Consider the following 20746-nt stretch of genomic DNA (forward strand, 5'->3'; position numbering starts at 1 on the left):
AGTCGGGAGTTCAAGACTAGCCTGACCGACATGGAGAAACCCCATCTCTACTAAAAATATAAAAGTACCCAGGTGTGGTGATGCGTGCCTGTAATCCCAGCTAGTCTGGAGGCCGAGGTGGGAAAATTGCTTGAACCTGGGAGGTGGAGACTGCAATGAGCTGAGATTGTGCCATTGTACTCTAGCCTGGGCAACAAGAGCAAAACTCTGTCTTAAAAAAAAAAAAAAAAAAAAAAAAGGCACAAAAACAAAGGAACCCCAATGCCAATGACCTAGAAAAAAAAAAGACTCTGAGACCATGAGGCTCTATGCAGTTATGTCTTCTGCATCCAGTTAGCTGAGGCATCTTCGCCACAGAATAACCCGCCTCGGATAACTTGGAGAGCTATTTATAAGACGCAGGGGTGAGCTCCCCAGCAAGCCCTCATTTCCAATCACCTTGCCCTCACTACTCCACACCAGCTTCTCCCTCAGGCACTCAGGGGTCCCTTTCCAGGAACTCTGCCCTTCATCCACAAGCCCTGTGTTCGCCACGCTACCTTCACCCTTGCTTCCTTTTGCCCACTTCATTTGATCGTATTCTTGACGTTCTACCCACACACACTTGATCTCTTCTCCGTGCTGACATAACACGCACATCCCAGATGGCAGGAATTCTGTTGTTTTTATTCCACAGTATACAGCCAGTGCCTTGCAGCACATGAAAAGTGTTCAATAAATATTTATGTGTGTTTTTGTTTGTTATTTATAACATCTGAGGAGCCTTTTCTAGGACATGCTGCCAGTCATTATTTGCGTCAATCTTGCATGCTCTGCACGTGTCCCATTTTTGTTTTGTTTTTTAGAAGAAATAAAACATCAAGCATAAAGGAAATTAAAATGTGTGCTGCTTCAAGGTACTAAAAAAAGCAAATTTTTAAAAAATCACCCTGAAAAAAAAAAAAAAAAAAAGAAAAAAGAAAATTCTTGGGTCTCTAATGTTCAGTGAGGCACTGTGCCGGTTACGATAGAGTTTGCCAAGATGAAAAGCAGCGTTTTTACCCCAGGAGTTTTGGTTTACTACAGAATAGGGCCACGTGTAACTCGATTTCAATGTGATGAATATCTGAACGCCTACTATGTTCTGAGTAAGCACGTGCAGAACTTCAGAACAACAGTGAGGGCTCCCCAATAATTGTGGCCCAGCGAAGACCTCCTGGAAAAGAAAAGTAGGACCTGAAAGGATGGGAAAGGCTCTGAAAAGCTGAGACCTTGTAGGGGCTGAAACGGTCGAAGAAGAAAGGCTAGCAGGAGCAAAAGCCACAGAGCTGAGAGGTACCACAGTTATCTTAGCAACAGAGCTTCCAAGGGAAACAGTAGAGAAATAAAAGTCTGGAAAGAGACATACTGTGAAAGGGCTTGAATGACAAAGGATTCCAGACAGTGGCTTCCTTGGACAGGGAAGGCAGGGCAATGGGGCATGTGGAACCCAGAGGTGGAGGTGGGCACCCAGGCTCTTGTGATGACAGCTAAGGGGTGAGTTCACAGTGTTTATCGCACTATTAAATACACACAAAAAATAACATTACAAGATAAAATCAAGGCGCGTAGAGGAATGAAGAGAACATGTGCTCAATCAAGGATTCTAATTAACCCAATTCTGTGTGTCTGAGGTTAAAGAAGCAAATATACAGACAGATGTACTTTGGAGCCAGACTTGAGTGTGAACTCTATCTCTGCAACATCACCTAACTTCGCTAAGCTCCAGTTTCCTCAACTGCAAAATGAGGCTACCTATCTTAAAGAGTTACTATGAGGATTGGAAAAGATAATTAAAGTGGCTGATACACAACCATAATGACAGTTAACATTTATTGAGCACTTTGTTACATGCAAGGCGTTACTGTAAAGGCTTTACACGTGCTAACGTTAGATGTGAAGGCAGCCTGAGACCCCCGTTCCCACTCAGACACCGTTTACAACACAGGCTTCTTATCCCACAGCCAGGCACTGCAGTTACCTAATGCTGATCATAGCGATGGTCTGAATGTTTGCGCCTCCCTCAAATTCATGTTGAAACCTAACCCGGTGGTGCCGTTAGAAACTGAGTAGGTCATGAGAGTGAAGTCCTCACAAATTGGATTAGCGTCCTTATCAAAGGGACCCCAGAGAGCTCCCTCACCCCCTCCACTGTGTGAGGACACAGAAAGAAGGGGCCACTTATGAACCAGGAAACAGGCGCACACTAGACATAGAATCAATCTGCCTGGATACTGGACTTGCCAGCCTCCAGAACTGAGATAAATAAATTTATATTGTTTATAAGCCACCCAGTTTATGACATTTTGTTATAGCAGCCTGAACACATTAAGACACTAGTTTAGAAAAGTTTCAATATAATTTAAACTTTCTCCAAGACTATGGATATCAGGTACTAAAGATTTAGCCACACAGAGTTTGGGTGTTTTCTTCATGTAACTTACTAACTTTGTTTTGTAAGAATACGAGAATTGTAAAAATGTCAGATGATATTGTTCTGTTTTACATGAGATCCTGATGTTTCAGTTACATGCTAATAATTTTTTAAAAGGAAGAAGAGGGAATGATTGCTTTGATACCTAATCTCAAGTTCTTGATCAATATTCACTACATGATTCAACGGCTTCCCTTGGCTCCACAGTTACAAACAGTATAGGGACATTGGATTTCTGGATAGAAAATAAGTATTTGTAGTAAATTCATCTCCATTTATGCTGGAGGTTGCAATTTGGTGCGTGTGGAAAATTAGACCTTGGTGATGACCTTGAGCAATAGGATAATAATATAATAAATAAATAAAATAAATAAATAAATAATTCCCACACGGTTAGCATTCCAATAATGGAACGCTAGGCATAAATGTGTTAAGAAAGTAATACACAGTCGTCCCTTTGTGGGGTTTCAAAACCCCCACCTTGGATACCAAAATCCATGGATGCTCAAATCTTTATATAGAAAATATAGTATTTGCAAATAACCCATGCACATCCTCCCACATGGTTTAAATCATCCCTAGGTTACTTATGAGAGTTAATACAATGTATATGCTATATTGTCATACTACGTTTTTTGTATTTTTTTATTGTTGTATTTTTATTTCATTTTCTTGAATATATCTGGTCCATGATTGGTTGAACCTACAGATGCAGAACCTGAGATGTGGAGGGCTGATCGTAGTCATTGACTAAGAATCAGTAACGCTTAATGTACAAAAATGTTAAATGCAAAGTTATTCACAGGAATAGGAAGCAGAAGACTTGTGTTCAAGGGATGTACTAACTACATCCAGCCCTCAGGTAAGTCACTCTGCATCCTGGGCCTTTTTTCTCCTCTATAATGTGAGATCTGTCCCAGTCCTTCTCCAACTCTGATTTTTTGTTTGTTTGTTTGTTTGTTTTTTGAGACGGAGTCTCACTCTGTAGCCCAGGCTGGAGTGCAATGGTGTGATCTTGGCTCACTGCCTCCCAGGTCCTGGTTCAAGCAATTCTCCTGCCTCAGCCTCCCGAGTAGCTAGGATTACAAGAATGTGCCATCATGTCCAGCTCATTTTTGTATTTTTAGTAGAGACAGAGTTTCACCATATTGGTCAGGCTGGTCCTGAACTCCTGACCTCATGATCCGCCCACCTCGGCCTCCCAAAGTGTTGAGATTAGAGGCCTGAGCCACCGCACCCAGCCCTAACTCTGAGATTCTTTCAGTTCAGTGCAGTAAAAGACAACCAACTGCATCAGGGAAGTGTGAGCCCTACGAATGGCTGGCCTACACCGAAACGGAGGAATGAAGTGCTGATGGACACGGTGGAGCCTGGGTGAGCACCGGGGAGAGCTTTCCCTTTTGTTGGCTGGGGTCTGAGGCCATCATATGCTCAGACCATTCCCCAGCCCAAGAGTCTCAGTGGATGCAGAGTCATCTTCCCACCATATCGTCTACTAATACTTCCCATTGTCCCAGTGCAGGCGGCTTCTAAGGAACAGGCCGCTATTCGGACTGAGCCAACGAGAGCCGGGCCGACTTCCCAGCAGTTTGAACCTGATGCTTCTGATAGAGGGGCAGGGATGGGCAGCCACACTCAGTTCACGGGAGGGGCACGGCACTGTGCAGCATCCTGGTCCAGCAATGGTGGCCAGGGTAACACCTCGCCAGGCCAGTTCTGCGCGGGCAGTGTGACTGCGGCAATGGTGACATCGCACCCTTAATATTACTCAATAAATTCCATTTCTGCATAAATGAGAAAGCCTCAGCTTCTCTTGCTGATAAGTAAGAACACCTCCTGTGACCACTGGCAACACCTGCTTTGGGGCTGTCAAGAGCTGTTTGTGTCCTTTGTTTTTTCTAAAACCATTTTCTTATTTTCTCAGTATAATGTGCAAACCACTTGGTGTGCGCATTAAGCATACCATTAAGGAGTTAAATTTTATTTCTGCAGTGACGACGACAAACAAAAGTATGAGCAAAAAGTCCGAATACTACATATTAACTACACTCACGTTATCTGGGCACCGAAACAAATGCTCAGGCCCTTTTCATTAAAAAGCCCCAGGAAAACACTTCCCTTAGGAATGCAGGATTGCATCAGAGGGTGACAGAGAGCCCAGCTCTGCCAACACGGGACATACATGGTTTCTGGTACCTAAATGAGACCGAGGGTGGGGGCTGACCGCTATAATTTCCCAAGAGAATGGATTTAAACTGTCTCATTTATGAAAGCAATCTTTCTTTGATAATTAGTCAAAAGGAGGAGAAGGAGACCAGGAGAGGGAGCGAACCCACGCCTCAGAAACCATACCTGGTCCTCTGCCAATATTATTTCACTCTCCAAATAACCCGTCAGTTATTCTCTTTGAACAGATAAAGAGGGCTAGAGGCTACAGGTGGTGATACCAAGATGGAACTCTCAGGTGTTGGGTGAGCTTTAAGGGAATGAATGAAAGACCTTCTCCCTTCCTCTGGACACAGCTCAGCCTGGTGCACTTCTCAGTATTTGGAAGCAGGCTCCATCCCACAGGGCCTTGGTATTCCACTCTCTTTGAAATATCCCCAGACCAGGCCGGGCGTGGTGGCCTGTAATCCCAGCACTTTGGGAGACTGAGGCGGGCGGATCACGGGGTCAGGAGATTGAGACCATCTTGGCTAACACTGTGAAACAACGTCTCTACTAAAAATACAAAAATTAGCTGGGTGTAGTGGCAGATGCCTGTAGTCCCTCCAGCTACTCAGGAGGCTGAGGCAGGAGAATCACTTGAACCAGGAGGTGGAGGTTGCCAGGAACGAGATCTGGCCACTGCACTCCAGCCTGGGAGACAGCAAGACTCCATCTCAAAAAAAAAAAAAATAAATAAATAAAAATAAAATTCCCCCCACCAGATCACACAGCTCCCCTGTCCTGGATGGCTGGTCCAATGCTAGGCCATTTACACATAAAAACTGTGGACTCTGGCCTGGGAAGCAGCTTCAGGAATAACATGGGCCAGACACGCAGCCTGTGCTCCCAACATTGAATCCAGATGAGTCGGGAGCAGCTCTGTGGAGAACCACGTGTGAGTCTGAAGCTTACCAGGTGCCATCTGCCTTTGGGTTGATCTGCCTTGTCTTCCTGAGAGGTGGGACATTTGCTCAGGCCTGTAATGAGCCTGTGTTTGTCACTGAGAGCTTGGACAGGTTGACACCTGTCCAAAGCACACATCTTACGTGCAGGGTTTTCGTATTGCTGACTATGTATATTGGATTCTGGTCCTTCTGTTTTCTCCAACACACGAGCATTTTGGTAGCAATGAAATAGTTCGCTCTTAAATAGAGGAAAAAACAATTACATAGTGAAATTTTGGTTATGTTTAGAAAATGATCAAGCATTTTTCTCTTTTAATCACGAAGACATTTACAATGTACTCTGAAAAACCGGCCTAGAAGAGATGGATCTTAGTTCTTCTGTTCTGAAAATAGGCTTATTTTTTAAGCCCTAAGTAAACACATTCTGGAAAGGGGTTTCCCTAAGTTTTAGGCTTCGAGCTTTGTTGTCTTCACACTTTTCTTTTGCCATCGAAAATGCTGTTTAGAATTGATATGGAATAGTGAACAGCTGCAGGCTCAGGCTGAGTGCTTTCCTAGAAATGCCAGTTTGGGGAAGAATTTCTACCCGTTTTCCTCTCCCATAAGCGATCGGAGTGGCTGGAGCTTATTCCGCTCACAGACCATGTCCCAATGCTTATCGGAACAGTCGAGTGTCTGGGAAACAATGCCAGTGTGGTTTTAGCTGTTGGTGAAAGGAGAGAACACGTGCGATCTAATGAGCAGGGGAACGAGGCTCTCCCCAGACACAGCAGGAAAACTCCCCACTTGAGAGATGCGGGAGATGTCCTGCTGTCTCACAGGAGGGCACACAGCAAAGGGGACCAGCCCCAAAGACACTCCCTCTCGGAAGGGTTTGACCTCTCTAGAGCTACTCTGGAGGCGGGGGAAGACCTAGATTCTGGATTCATTAGGCTCTGGATCACTTAGCTCTGCAGGGAGATTAACAAGAATCACCGAAGAGCTTTCCAGGCTACAAGGACATTGAAGAGTCCATAACTTGGATCTCTTGTACGGGTAGCACAGGGTCTTTCACATTTGTTAAGCTGAATGAAAAGAAGCTACAGAGAAAAGTCATAGGATCACAGCAATACAGTGCCGTGCTTAGCCATCTACTAAACCTAACGCACTACTGCTGCTTTGCTTCATAGAAAATTATCCTGCCTTTAATGAACAAGGATTTATCTTCATGGAAGATATTCAAATGCAAGCCCTTCGGCTTATGGCAGCTGTCCAAAGGAAGTTCTAAAGTTGTCTTGAATAGGACGGCAGAATACGTGTATATAATCTTGAAAAATTATCCAGAAGGACAATACTTTTCTTGCTTTTTTTGCTTGTTTGTTTGAGACAGAGTCTCACTTTGTCGCCCAGGTTGGAGAACAAGGGCATGATCTCAGCTCACTGCTACCTCTGCTTCCCGGGTTCAAGCAATTCTCCTGCCTCAGCCTCCTACATAGCTGGGATTATAGGAGCGCACCACCATGCCCTGCTCATTTTTGTATTTTTAGTAGAGATGGGGTTTCACCATGCTGGTCAGGCTGGTCTCCAAATCCTGCCCTTGTGATTTGCCTGCCTCAGCCTCCCAAAGGGCTGGGATTACAGGCTTGTGCCACTGTGCCTGGTCAGGACAATACTCTCATTGTGGAAGCTCTGGTGGGTTTATTGGACAGTCATTTGTACATTGTGTACATGGGAATGTGTTTACCCCAGGATGATCTATTCTGGATCAAGTAGTGTGCATTTGATAATGTGATTCGGTGTGGAGCTGCTGACCTATATATTTAGTGGCTTCATCCAAATGCACCAGGTTCTGGAGCACACATGGTGACGGAAAGGGAGAGGCCAGGGCAAGCATTCCAGCGGCACCACAGTGTGGAGAACAGAAGCCCCAGGCAGGGAGGCCCTGGCTGTGGCACTGCAGGTGCTCTGAGGAAGACGTGCTGGCCACCTAGATTCACAAGAGTCCCTTCCCCCTGGGCTGACAGCAGCTTCACAGCAAGCACCCTGGCCACCTTCACAGCCACAGCAGGAACCTAGTGGTTGGGGCTGAACGGAGTATCTTGCTGCTTGCCCAGAGCATAATTCCAGGACTTTCAGGTTCTATGGCAAAGGGGGCCTCATTATAGCAGGCAGCAGGGAGAAAGAAATCTTTAGAATGGCCAGGGCCCTGCCTCGACATCTCTCAGATTTCATAGGTGGTGCCATTGCTTTTATCTGAGCGGGGGCAGCTGAGATGAATGCACAGATGCCATTGTAGAGAAGACAGGAGGCCAGGTACAGTGGCTCGCACCCGTAATTCCTGCATTTTGGGAGGCCAAGGTGGTGGATCGCCTGAGGTCAGGAGTTTGAGACTACCCTGACCAACATGCTGAAACCGCATCTCTACTATAAACAATACAGGCCGGGCAAGGTGGCTCACATCTGTAATCCCAGAATTTGGGAGGCCAAGGTGGGCAGATCACGAGGTCAGGAGATCGAGACCACCCTGACTAACATAGTGAAACTCCATCTCTACTAAAAATACAAAAAAATTAGCCAGGCATGGTGGCGCCTGCCTGTAGTCCTAGCTGCTCGGGAGGCTGAGGGAATAGAATCACTTGAACCAGGTAAGTGGAGGTTGCAATGAGCCGAGATTGGACCACTGCACTCCAGCCTGGGCGAGAGAGTGAAAGTCCATCTAAAAAAAAAAAAAAAAAAGTTAGCTGAGCATGGTGGTAGACGCCTGTAATCCCAGCCACTTGGGTGGCTGAGGCAGGAGAATCGCTTAAACTTGGGAGACGGAGGTTGCAGTGAGCCAAGATCACAACATTGCACTCCAGCCTGGGAACAGAACAAGACTCCATCTCAATTGTTTTTAAAAAAGACAGTAGCCGCATTCCAATAAGGCATGGCCTCAGACTTCACTCAGACTTCAAGTCTAAGTTAGCCTCACAGTTTAGTGAGGCTAACCATTGTCAACTAACCTCACAACAATGGTTTCAGAGGTACAGATAAGTCCCTAAGTGCTGCAGGCCCTGAGGTCAGCCCCTCCTTCCTGCAGAGAAACAAATGATTCGAGGGCAAAGCTCTTTAATAGTTCACTTGATTCCTGCCTTCACTTAAGTTTGATTTGATTATTTGCTTGTTATCTTGTCATTTCATAGATGCTTTAAAAACTATTGCCAAGCTATTTTATCTTAGGCTTTTTAATTGTTTTAAGTGTAAGAGTCAATCCCAATACCAAGCCAATCTCATTTCTGGACTCTCCACATTCCACCCGTCCAGAAGGCCTGCTGATCATCCCTCTTTGTTAACACCATGAGCCGGACGTTACTGTTCTAGTATAGGCCACAATAATATCTAACCTGAAGTACCATATCGCTTCTGCTCCAGTCTCCCTGCCTCTGCTCACAGCTCCTCTAACTCCGTCTGCACACAGCGCTCCAGGGCCCTTCCCAGTCCTGTCAGGCCACTCCCCTGCCCCAAATGCTTTATGTCTAGGATACGACCCCCATTCCTAAGCAGACTCTTCAGGAGCTACTTCCAGATGGCATCTCCAGACTCACTCTTGGCTCACTTGTAGTTAATTTCTTTTAAGTGCCATGGTCTCACCTTTTTTTTTGGGGGGGGGGGCCTGGAATGTAATTTCCCTCTGTTTTGGTCTTTACTTGGGGAGAGAGAAAGGGCCGAGGATGTTCTTCTTAAATAAGTAACAATGTAGATCTAAATAAACAGAGAAACTATTCCTGCTGTTGATGCAGCCCTTAGGTGGTCTGGGAGGCTTCCTGTGGGGGGGCTCCCCCCGGCACTACCCAGGGCATTACACAGCAATGCTCATGCATCTAGATGGGACATCTGTTCACCTCATTAGACTGTAAGCTTGGGGTAATCAGGATTAGGTCTCTACATTGGCTCCTTATTAAGACAGTACAAACCCCTTTTTCTGCTGTTGCAACAGTAATAACCTTATCAACAGAGGATACAGAGACAGCTCCCAGCTCTGTGTATGTAGATGAATGCCTAAAAATATTTTTCACAGTGTGTGTGCATGTCGATGTTTAACTTCTGTATACGATGTGATGTGCTTTCACATTAAAATTAAAATGAAAGCATTCCAGGTTGCATTTTAATTCCAATTGATGTAGGTCCTGAATTACTTTCTATTTCCATTAACTTTATTAACAATCACGGATAGATTTGCCTGTCATTTGATAGGAGACCAGCAGAGGGAGCCAGTGAGTATTACAAGTGGATTTGATAACTTGCATTCTTAAATAGGTACCAGTTTTAAAATTTTTACTGTAGTCAAGCAAGACTTTTTGATCTATAAATAAAGATAACTTAAATATGCATCATGATTTCGGAGGAAAGTAATTTTTTTTTCTGTAAATATTTTACTAGAATAGTTTTAGGCTTTCAAAAAATATTGTTTTTTTTTTGTTTGTTTGTTTTGTTTTTTCTTGAAGGAAACTGATGTCAAGAACTTGGTACCTTTGATACTGCTATAAAGGTCCTCTCTTCAGTCTTTGTACAATTTACTTCCTTTTATTTTATGTTTTGTATCAGTCTGTCTTTGACTTTTAGGCCCCATACTTGAAATGGAACATTTGGGGGAAGTATGCTTTAGTATTAATGGGTACCCAACAAAATGCTTGAAATACCGTTTTTAAGAAAAAAGTGGAGGGATACATTCTGGATTGGTAGGAAAAACTTGAACCATCATCAGACAACTAAGATTCATGAGGGGACAAGAGTGACAAGAAGTATTTTTATACACTTAAAGCAAACATCCCTTCCTTTTATGTGTAACTATTTATTATAATTCTAATATAATTCTTCAAAAACTACTTTTTGTACTTGTAACACTATAATCAAGTCTAATTTCCCACAGGAAGAATTTTTCATATTAAGTCAGCCAAATGGACGGGAATACCAAAAAAAGGTCATGGGCTTTTTTTTTTTTTTTTACTTCTTTGACATAAGCAATTTTATTTATGTTAACCTATAACCAAGAGAGATAATATATCTTAATGTAAACAGCACATGACATTTTTATCTCTTTTTTAAAAAAGATTTCTCAATAATTAAGATAAAAATTTTATAAATTTAGATTCAAGGAAAATTTACTTGGCATTAAGCCACTTTCAAATGAACATTCACTCTGTAAGAAATTTAGATCTTTATTAGGATGGTTATGAGAAAGAGACTGGACATATTTTTCAAAAGCAACAGACTTTGAGATCTCTACAACATTTATGAAATGGATTTGGGAACATTTAATGTGAATTATAACGAATAAACCCACCTCAAAGCCACTAATGAAATACGTTATTTGTCAAAGGAAATACTTTATTTGACTTAACACAGGTCATGTTAGTAAATACTGACATCAATCCATTAAAAAAAAATGTTTAGCATTTCTTTCTACAGGGAGAAAACAGGACACAGAATTACTGGCAAAAATAATATCAGGCAAATGTACTCATCTATTGTTTTAGAATTGTATCCAGTGCCCTTTAATGTTATGACTTGTATCTTGACCTCCCGGCATTTTCTTGATGGGAAGATAAAATATTCCATAATAATACTAGAAAATGAAACTATTTAAAAATCAAACGGCATAACAGTTATATAAACTATTTCTAAAAACTCAAGGAATTTTTTTTCTTAAAAAAATAGTTACTTGGATAATGCCCAAGCTACTAGCAAAAAGCTCTTCCCTTCAAAGTCCTTAAGGTTCCATATGATATACAATGCAGCTTTAAAATATGAAACTCTTTAGCAGATGTTATGCTGGTTTGAGATAGTACAAACTGTGAAACATTCGGGAGTCTCTTAGGTTTCTTTAAAAAAGAAAAACGCCAACAATCCATCTGCTCTAAATGTCATTCACACACAAATTTACAATGAACACACAGATAAGTGAGAATGAATGAGAACTTGGAACTTTTTAAAGCCACCTAAATAAGAATGCCAAGCACCTGAGAAGTCACATGAACAATGAAGATATTCTATTAACCCTGATCCTTCCCACTAACAGAGTTTCTGTGGTTCTGTGTCAAACAGAAGTTACACAGCTGCAAGGAGAAAGATAATTGTCCGAGATAAGGCCTTGGCTAGGGAGGTCCGGGTCCTTTAACTCCCGCGCTGACTCTATCTACCCGCGAATGAAAACAACTGTAATGCAGGGGAAATGGCTGTTTCCCAGGAAAGGAAATGGCCTGAAAACACATCTGGCAAAGAGCTTTCTGTCCGTTTTGGCAGTCGCATACTTATTTTTAACAAAATATACATTTGCTCACCTTATACAAAGGTGAATGCTATGGAGCCGATGCCCAATCCTAAGCGGATGACAATTTGTACTCTAAATATATTGGGCCAGCTATTTTATGTCACATGCTATATTTATATTTAATTGCAACTAGAACAGGAAATTGTGCTAAACTTCATCTCAGAACTGTTTCTATTCTAAAATGTACATCATATTCTTCCAGGAATCTACGTCGGATGAAATTAAACCAGACAAAGTGGAAAACTTCTTTAAGCCCCAACAGTGAAAGGGTATATAGAATGTACACATAAAGCTTCACTGAGGCATTTAGACAATGTGTGGGATTTCCAGGGATTCTGTTCTAAGCTAATAAGAAAGAATTTGATTTCAGGTATGCATTCATGATGTGGTTTCTGCACTTGTAATGGGATGGTCCCCATTCAGGTCCACGTGGGATGTACAGTGAGCTTCCATACAAAATCCAGCGGCTCCAGCTCAAGATGACTGAAGGCCATTAAGAGTCTTTGGCAGGGAAAAGGAGTCTGTCACTGGGGATGTGTGTTTGTGCTATACAGAGGTGACAGCCAGAACTAAATGGTGATTCTTGATCATCTCTAAAGGAGGATGTATTGGCCATGTTAAAGAGGGGGGAAATTACTTTAAAATTTAAATTCTCGTTAAATTCATAACCATTAATGTAAAAGACAGACACAGGCACTTGGCTAAGGGAGTTCTTGTCTCCTTGCTTCACCGAGCCTTGATTTCCTTGTCTGTTAGAGGGACAAAAGCTACCTTACATGTTTATATGCGTGTGTTTATACTTTTCTTCCTTTTCTTCTGTCTTTACAGTAACTTGAAGGGGCTTTCCTTTGGTACTTTTTTTGAAATCCCATGGCTAGAATTATCCTTCCTAGCATTCCAAAGTCAGGGTTTAACATGTTTAACATGACGAGCAGCTCTGGGGAATGGTAATGGTTGAGGCACCAAGACTTTTGCAAAATGGCTCTAGGTGGCATTTGTGGTTCTTCAAATCTGGTTCAACATGTATCAGAATGGAGTCGACACAGATCTTCTAGGAGGCATGTAAAGGAGTCACCATACAGAGAGCCTGCTTTCAGAAAGCAGAAAAGTTTTTGGCAGGCGGGGGGGTGGGGGGCAGGTGTTGTGCCAGTTGTGGCTGTTTCTTTAGTTCTTGTTAATTATTGGATATAATTTGGTGGGGAGGGGGAAGTAATAAAAATAGCTTCAACAACAGTTTTATGTGCAGCAAACCTTCTAATGGTTTTCCCTGTATACCGAACATTAAGTTGTACATATAAACATGTTGACTGATTTTTATTTAGCCAATTTTAAAAAGGCTGGGGACTGGGAGGGTGGAGAGATGGCCAAGATGTCTCAAAAGTCCCTCCCAGCTTAGTGTGCCAGGCGCCCAAGAGTCCCGAGTGTGCCCCTCTGTCTGCAAACGGCTAAAATCAAAACATAGTGTCCCAGCTTCATTTTTTAGACTATTTCAGCACTGGAAGTTCCTCATATATCAACAAGACACTTTCCAAAAAATAAGCCTGCGGCGGTCACCGCCTCTGAGGCCTGCAGGTAGTGACAGTGGGAGGAAAGCAGACTGCAGCCAGGCGGCTATGCTGGGGACCGCAGGCGGGCAAGGGCCTCGGGAGGGGTCGTCCCGGCCTGATGGGAAATGACTTCAGCACAAACCGCCCCGTAAACGCAGGGCCCCGACGTGCCTTTCAGTGCATCTGAGCACTTTCCACGTGGTTTTCAGTTAGGCAGGGCTTTTTCAAATTGCACGTGGGCAATGCATTGCTGGGACTGTACAGGTTGGAAAAGCAAAGCCACCCTGGCCTTGGGTCTGGCCGGTGGCCCCATTTGCATCCCTCGATTTGGATGAATGCTGAATATTAAACTGGCCTGTTGGACAAAAGCAGCGCTCACAGGGGCCCACTCGCAAATTCTGTTTCACAGCCAGAGCTTGGGGGCTGCCCCACGTTTTGCTGACTTCAAGTCAGCGTCCGTTTTTGGTTTCTGGCTGCTTATGAGAGCTACACGGATTGCTCTGGGGGAACTGGGGTGGTTTGGCTGTTCCACATTCAGCTAGCGATGGGTCTAGGCACCACCCACTATCACGGTCCTCGGGACGCCCTTTGGCTTTTCTTGTGCCTTAGGGCTTCCAACTGGACAAACTGAGCCAGAAGGGCTGGCCGGGAGGTTCTCTGTAACATCGGCCTCTTTCTTTCTGGGAGTGGGTAGCTGTGGTCCTTCTGGTGCCATCAACCAGGGGAATGAGAATGTGAGACAGTTCCACAGAGGACAAATGGGGGCCTCTGAATGTCAGCTGACGACACACAATATGGGGGAGAAAACACAGTACCAAGGAAATAAATTGACTGTGCCCAGCTGTTGTGCAGAACTACTAGGGAGGAAAATCGGGTGGGTAGGTAGGTGGCTTTTGGGAACCTGTGACGATGTTTCTCATCTGACAGTTTCACTTGCTGCTTGTGATCCCGTCACTATAGCAGGGAGGAACACCCAAGATTTTCTCTGGAGTTCTGAGGCCCCCCACAAGTCAATCCTCGTTTAGAGTGGAGGGATCCTAGATGAGGGGCCTCAGACCCTCAGGCTGCATGGCGGTTTTACTGGACACCCACAGCTCCAGACTTCACACCCAATGCCTCCAAGGGCCTCCCACTGGCTCCCCCAGGCTTCTTGGTCCACGGCCTGGCGGACCCGGTCTGCACTTCCCTAGGGGCCGCGGCTCTGAGTGCCCACCCATGCACCCCAGGCCACCTCCTGGCCCCTCTCTCCACCTGGCATCCTTAATTCACTTCAGTGTGGCGCTTTCTCTGGGCACATATTCTATCCCTTTAGTAAGCCCCTGTAAGCAGCCACACAGAAGGCTGAGCTGAGGCAGCAGCTCTCCCATGTTCACACGGTGGTCACCGCACTGCATGCACTGTTCATGGCCTTGCTGACCACACATGTTCACCATAGCGTGTGCACTGTCAACGGCCCCGATGACCACACACAGTCACCACAGCATGTGCACTGTCGACGACCATGACGACCACACACGGTCACCGCAGCATGTCCACTGACGACCACATACAGTCACTACAGCATGTGCACTGTCGACGACCATGACGACCACACATGGTCACCGCACCACGTGCACTGTCGATGGCCACGACGACCACACACGGTCACCATGGCACGTCCACTGTTGACGGCCATGACGACCACACACGGTCACCACGGCACGTGCACTGTCGATGGCCATGACGACCACACACACGGTCACCGCACCACGTGTACTGTCGATGACCATGACGACCACACACGGTCACCGCAGCACGTCCACTGTCGACGGCCATGATGACCACACATGGTCACCACAGCACGTCCACTGTCGATGGCCCTGACGACCACACATGGTCACCGCACCACATGCACTGTCGACGGCCACGATGACCACACACGGTCACCACAGCACGTCCACTGTCGATGACCATGACGACCACACACGGTCACCGCACCACGTGCACTGTCGATGGCCATGATGACCACACACGGTCACCGCACCACGTCCACTGTCGATGGCCCTGACGACCACACACGGTCACCGCACCACGTGCACTGTCAACGGCCATGATGACCACACACGGTCACCACAGCACATGCACTGTCGACGACCATGATGACCACACACGGTCACTGCACCACATCCACTGTCGACGGCCCTGACGACCACACATGGTCACCGCACCACGTCCACTGTCGACGGCCATGACGACCACACACGGTCACCGCACCATGTGCACTGTCGATGGCCATGATGACCACACACGGTCACCACAGCATGTGCACTGTCGACGGCCATGACGACCACACACGGTCATCACACTGTGTGCCCTATTGACAGCCTTGCCGAACACACATGGTCACCACACCACGTGCACTATTGATGGCCTTGCTGACCACACATGGTAACCACACTGCCTGCATTGTTGACGGCCTTGATGACCATACATGGTCGCTGCACCACGTACAGTGTCAGTGGCCTTGCTCACCACATTCAGTTATTTCACTGTGTTTGCTGTGGATGGCCTTGCTGACCACACACAGTGGTCACTGTGCTGCGTGTCCTGTTGACAGCCTTGCCAAACACACACGGTCACCATACCACGTGCACTGTGCACAGCCTTGCCCAGCACCTCCCACCCCTGCAGACCACCTAGGCTGTCAACTCAGAGGCCAGCAAGATCTGATCCGGACCCAGTTTCTAACAGTCTATGAGCTAAGGTTTTTAAACTTTTAAATGATTGGAGAAAACACAGAGAATATTTCATGATGTGAAAATTACAAGAAATTCACATTTCAGTATCACGAATGAAGCTTTACAGGAGCCCAGCACGCTCGTTCTGTTATGCTGTCCCGTAGCTCTGTTGCACCACAACATCAGAGTTGCGTTGTGGCGATGGTGACTGTATAGCCAGCAGAGCTGAAAATAATCACCATCTGACACTTGACAGAAAGAGTTTGCCAACTCCAGGTCTACTAGAGCTTCCTCTGACTCTCTGGTTCTGTTAATTTCCATTCAGGAATCTACAAAGAACTACTCCCTCCATGTTTGTAACTTGAGGGGATTTGAGAAGGACGCTGTCCATGCCAGCTGCACACAGCCCACTGTCCGGCCAGAAGCACCACTGCCTTCCTCGTGTGCTCTGACCGCTCCTTCTCTTACCACATCATTTGTTCATGGGTCTCTCCCTCTCATAAGCTGTTAGCTTCTTTAGGTCAGGCACCCGGTTACATCAGTCTCTATTCCCAGTGCATAGCATGATGTCTGATACAAAGCTGGTAGACAAAAGTGCTGTGGTACGCCCACTCTCTGTTCATTGCTTTTGAACCACTCTATCTGCCTGGAAGACAACTGATTTTTAAAACCACATATGCAGGTGGGGTGCAGTGGCTCCCACCTGTGATCTTAGCACTTTGGGAGGCCAAGGCCAGAGGATCACTGCAAGGCCAGCCTGCAACAATAGCGAGACCCTGTCTCTACGAGAAATAGTATTAAAAAAAGGTAAGACCATCTATGTGATATGAATACCTTACTAACATAAGGTATTAATTATTAGAATTATATTAATATAAGGTGCTTTTATTAATATAAGGTGCTTTATTAATATAAGGTGCTTATTAATATAAGGTGCTTTTTCAAACAGGAAATTTTTAACCTCGCACCCTATGTTACTGCTTCACAATGAGAAAATAGCACAGTTACACTAATGGACGGTGGAAGAACTGACTTCCATTTAACAGAACATGCCCACAAAAGAAAGGGAACTAATACTCCTAAACATACAATTATATCTTAATCCTAAAAACCGTACAGAGAAAAAATGATCTCCATTTTACGAGTAGGGAGACCGAGGCTTACAGAATTTAAGCATCTGCCGTAGGTTGCACAGAACCAGGGTTCTAACACGGGTCTCCTGTTTAAGGCCTGTATGCTTTCCCCGACAGCGCACTGTCCAGATGTGTATATCATCTTTAACTGGCTCTTTTAGTGGAAACCATGTCAGGAACCTTGCTAGAATCATACTACCTCTCCCACTAATGGGGTCCTTCCCAGCATGCGTTCCAGCTTTTCTGTGCGACAGAACCCTTTGGTTGTCTGGTGAAACATACGAACACCTTCTCAAGAGACGACACGGGCTACTTTATTCAAATATGCAGTAAAGAGGCCCAGGGATGGGTTTAATAAAAATATAGTTCTAAGTACAAGTGACAGCAAATAAAAATAGCTGATTTCTATTGATGAGAAAGTCATAGATATTGACACTGTTGTTTGTTAACTGTTTATAGATAAGGGAAGGGCTGTCTTTCGGTTAGACCTTAGCGAAAAATAAAGATCTTCCATAGGTAGATGTGATCTGCCAAGTGAAGGTACCAGATATTCAGCACTCACTGGGAATCATAAACCTTGTGCACTGAGAGCTAAACAGACCACAACACAGGCAGCGCCTTTTTCCCCATGTACACCAGGGCTGGTGAGTTAACATATTGTTAACCTCTGAAGTATGAAGTTTTGGTTGTTATTGGAAGTGACTCATAGGACTTACAGAGCCAGAGGAGTGAAGTAGAAAAATATTGTGAGTGCACCCCCTGAAACGTACAGATAAGGACATTAGAGCTTAATTAAAAAGGGGAAGTGACTTGCCCGGGTCTAATACCAAGGGGGACTAATGTAATTGATAATGTGTTACAAAATGCTGAGATGTCAGCAAATCCTGATACAATAAAAAAGTTTGTGGGCCAGATGAGGGGGTTCATGCTTGTAATCCCAGCATATTGGGAGGCTGAGGGCAGATCACAAGGTCAGGAGTTTGAGACCAGCCTGACCAACATGGTGAAACCCTATGTCTACTAAAAATACAAAAATTAGCTGGGCCTACTGGCATATGCCTGTAGTCCCAGCTGTTCAGGAGGCTGAGGCAGGAGAATTGCTTGAACCCAGGAGGTAGAGGTTGCAGTGAGCCGAGATTGCATCGCTACACTCCATCCTGGACAACAGAGTGAGACTCTTTCTCAAAAAAAAAGAAAAAAAAAAGAAAGAAAGAAAAAAGAAAAAGAAAAAAGAAGTTTGAGTTCCTCTTTCACTTAAATTCACTTTCTCTATTATAATGTAATGAATTTAATCAGTACAGTGTATTTTTAGTGTGACTATCCAAGTGGATTTTTCTTAAAGAATAAATGTCAGAGCTCAGAAACTGAAGTTTCTAACATGACTTAATAATAGAAGATCTCCCTCTCTAACTGTTTTGAAATGAAAGTCTTTTGTAACTTTGCCAGTGGTTCAAGAATCCACTAATATCAATGAATCTATTTTTCCCTCTGGAAAGGCACGAGTTTACAAGAGCCAGACTTCTTCCTCTTTATTTGTAATAACAAAAATGAGCCGAAGCCCTGTAGTATTTTTATTCCTCAAGGAAAAAACAGGAACTTTCATTGTGCTTTAACATTAAAGTTATTACCTCAGATATTTTGCCAGCTTAGCACGGTGAAATCAGTTTCAGACAAAAGAGATCAACTGCTCTCTCTAGGAAATACTTAATTAGGGTGGTGCCTAGGAATGCCCAGGGGTCCTGTAGCGATCGGTTTTTCCCGGAGGATTTCTGCAGCATGCCGTCCTGTCGGACGGCAGGCATTCTGCTCCGATTTTTCCCGTTGCCTGGCTAGTGACCCCCTACAGGAAGATAGCAGATCAGCCAGGAGGGCGGAGCAGCCCACTACACATGTCTGGCTGCTCTTATCAACTTATCATATAAGGAAAGGAAAGTGATTGATTCGGATACTGACACTGTAGGATCTGGGGAGAGAGAAACAAAGGACCCTGAAAGCTGTTTTGTAGAAGCTGGCACAGCCCTCCCAAGCGAGCAGGACCGTTCTTCCCACTGCAATCTGACAGTTTACTGCATGCCTGGAGAGAACACAGCACCCAAAACCCAGTTTGCTACTGGAAAAAGAGGCAAGAGAAGACTTTCATTGATGGTCCCAGCCATGGCAGCACAGTAGCCCTGCGTTTCCGACGGCAGCAGCTCGGGACTCCGGACGTGTGTGTGCCTTCAAGTTTGCTGAGCTGCTGGTTTATGCCTGAAGAAAGAATGTGGCAGATTGTTTTTTTGACTCTGAGCTGTGATCTTGTCTCGGCCGCAGCCTATAACAACTTTCGGAAGAGCGTGGACAGCATAGGAAAGAAGCAGTATCAGGTTCAGCACGGGTCCTGCAGCTACACGTTCCTCCTGCCCGAGATGGACAACTGCCGTTCTCCATCCAGCCCCTACGTGGCCAACGCTGTGCAGAGGGACGCGCCGCTGGAGTACGACGACTCGGTGCAGAGGCTGCAGCTGCTGGAGAACATCATGGAAAACAACACTCAGTGGCTAAGGAAGGTAGGAAAACCGTCCTTCTGTCTTTGCGAACAATCCATGCTATTAACATCAGCTTGGCAGCAGCTCTGGTTTTAACCACCAAAAAAAAAAAAAAAAAAAAAAAACCAAAAAAAAAAAAACCAAAAGTGAGGAGGATTAAGAGGATTAGAGCTGGAGAGCAGGTTGTGGGTACCCTAGGATGAAAGATCATTTTTCTTTTATTCTATCCCAGGGTGTGTGGGTAGTCCCGGGGTGAAAATAATTATTTGGAAGGAACGCCAGGGTCAATACAGAAAAATCCTTTAAGTTGCAGATCTTTACTAACAAAGTAGAGGAAATGCACTCCTGCACAACTTGTGTGCCGTTCTGTTTGTTTACATCGCTGAAGCTGGGTAAGACCCATCACCAGGGAGGCGCTCGGCTGATTGCAGGCGAGTGAGGGAAGGCTGTGAGGCACGGCAGCCAGCGAGCCAGGAAGACCGTGACAGCCCTGCTGATGACCGGGACAGAACGGATGGAGTGAAGGGCTTTACCAATTTCCTGAATTTATTTACTAAAGTAGGTTGTGACTCTTGGTAAACGAGAGGAAATTAAATAAAGCAGGCCTTATGTTGCTCAGATTCTCAGGGCTCTACGGCTAAGGGCTTGCCGTCTGTAAACAGGGGCAGTTTTCCCAAGCGTCCGGAAAGTGTTCGGCACCGCAGCCCCCGTGTGGAATGCGTCCCCACGTGGGACGGTTATGTTCAAGTCATGCCACGGCAGGACGGTCTGACAGTTTGTTCTGGTTCTTGGGTGATTCCACTGTTTCTCACAGATGATCCCGCTGCTTCCTAGGCTTTTTATGGAGACGTAACCAAAATAGGATATTGAAAGCTTTTTCTTTCACAGATAATTTTTTTTTCACGTGTGAACACGGGAGCTATTTATACAAAACCATTGAAAACCCAAATGACCCTGGACTTTTCTTTAT

At 45.0% G+C, this 20746-nt stretch overlaps 1 protein-coding gene across 6 annotated transcripts in view; it reads right to left on the reverse strand.

Moving 5' to 3' along the window:
• MCPH1 (microcephalin 1) overlaps positions 1–20746 on the reverse strand; it is a 312577-nt gene that overhangs the window by 121813 nt on the left and 170018 nt on the right. Inside the window, exon 13 of one of the 6 annotated variants that reach the window (XM_074383216.1) lies at positions 789–19755. Within the exon in view, the coding sequence (XP_074239317.1) occupies positions 19471–19755 (285 nt within the window). The 3' untranslated portion in view covers positions 789–19470. 6 annotated transcript variants of the gene reach the window in all.

Source organism: Saimiri boliviensis, chromosome 13 (genome assembly GCF_048565385.1).
Source record: "Saimiri boliviensis isolate mSaiBol1 chromosome 13, mSaiBol1.pri, whole genome shotgun sequence".
In the NCBI taxonomy this organism is placed as follows: domain Eukaryota; kingdom Metazoa; phylum Chordata; class Mammalia; order Primates; family Cebidae; genus Saimiri; species Saimiri boliviensis.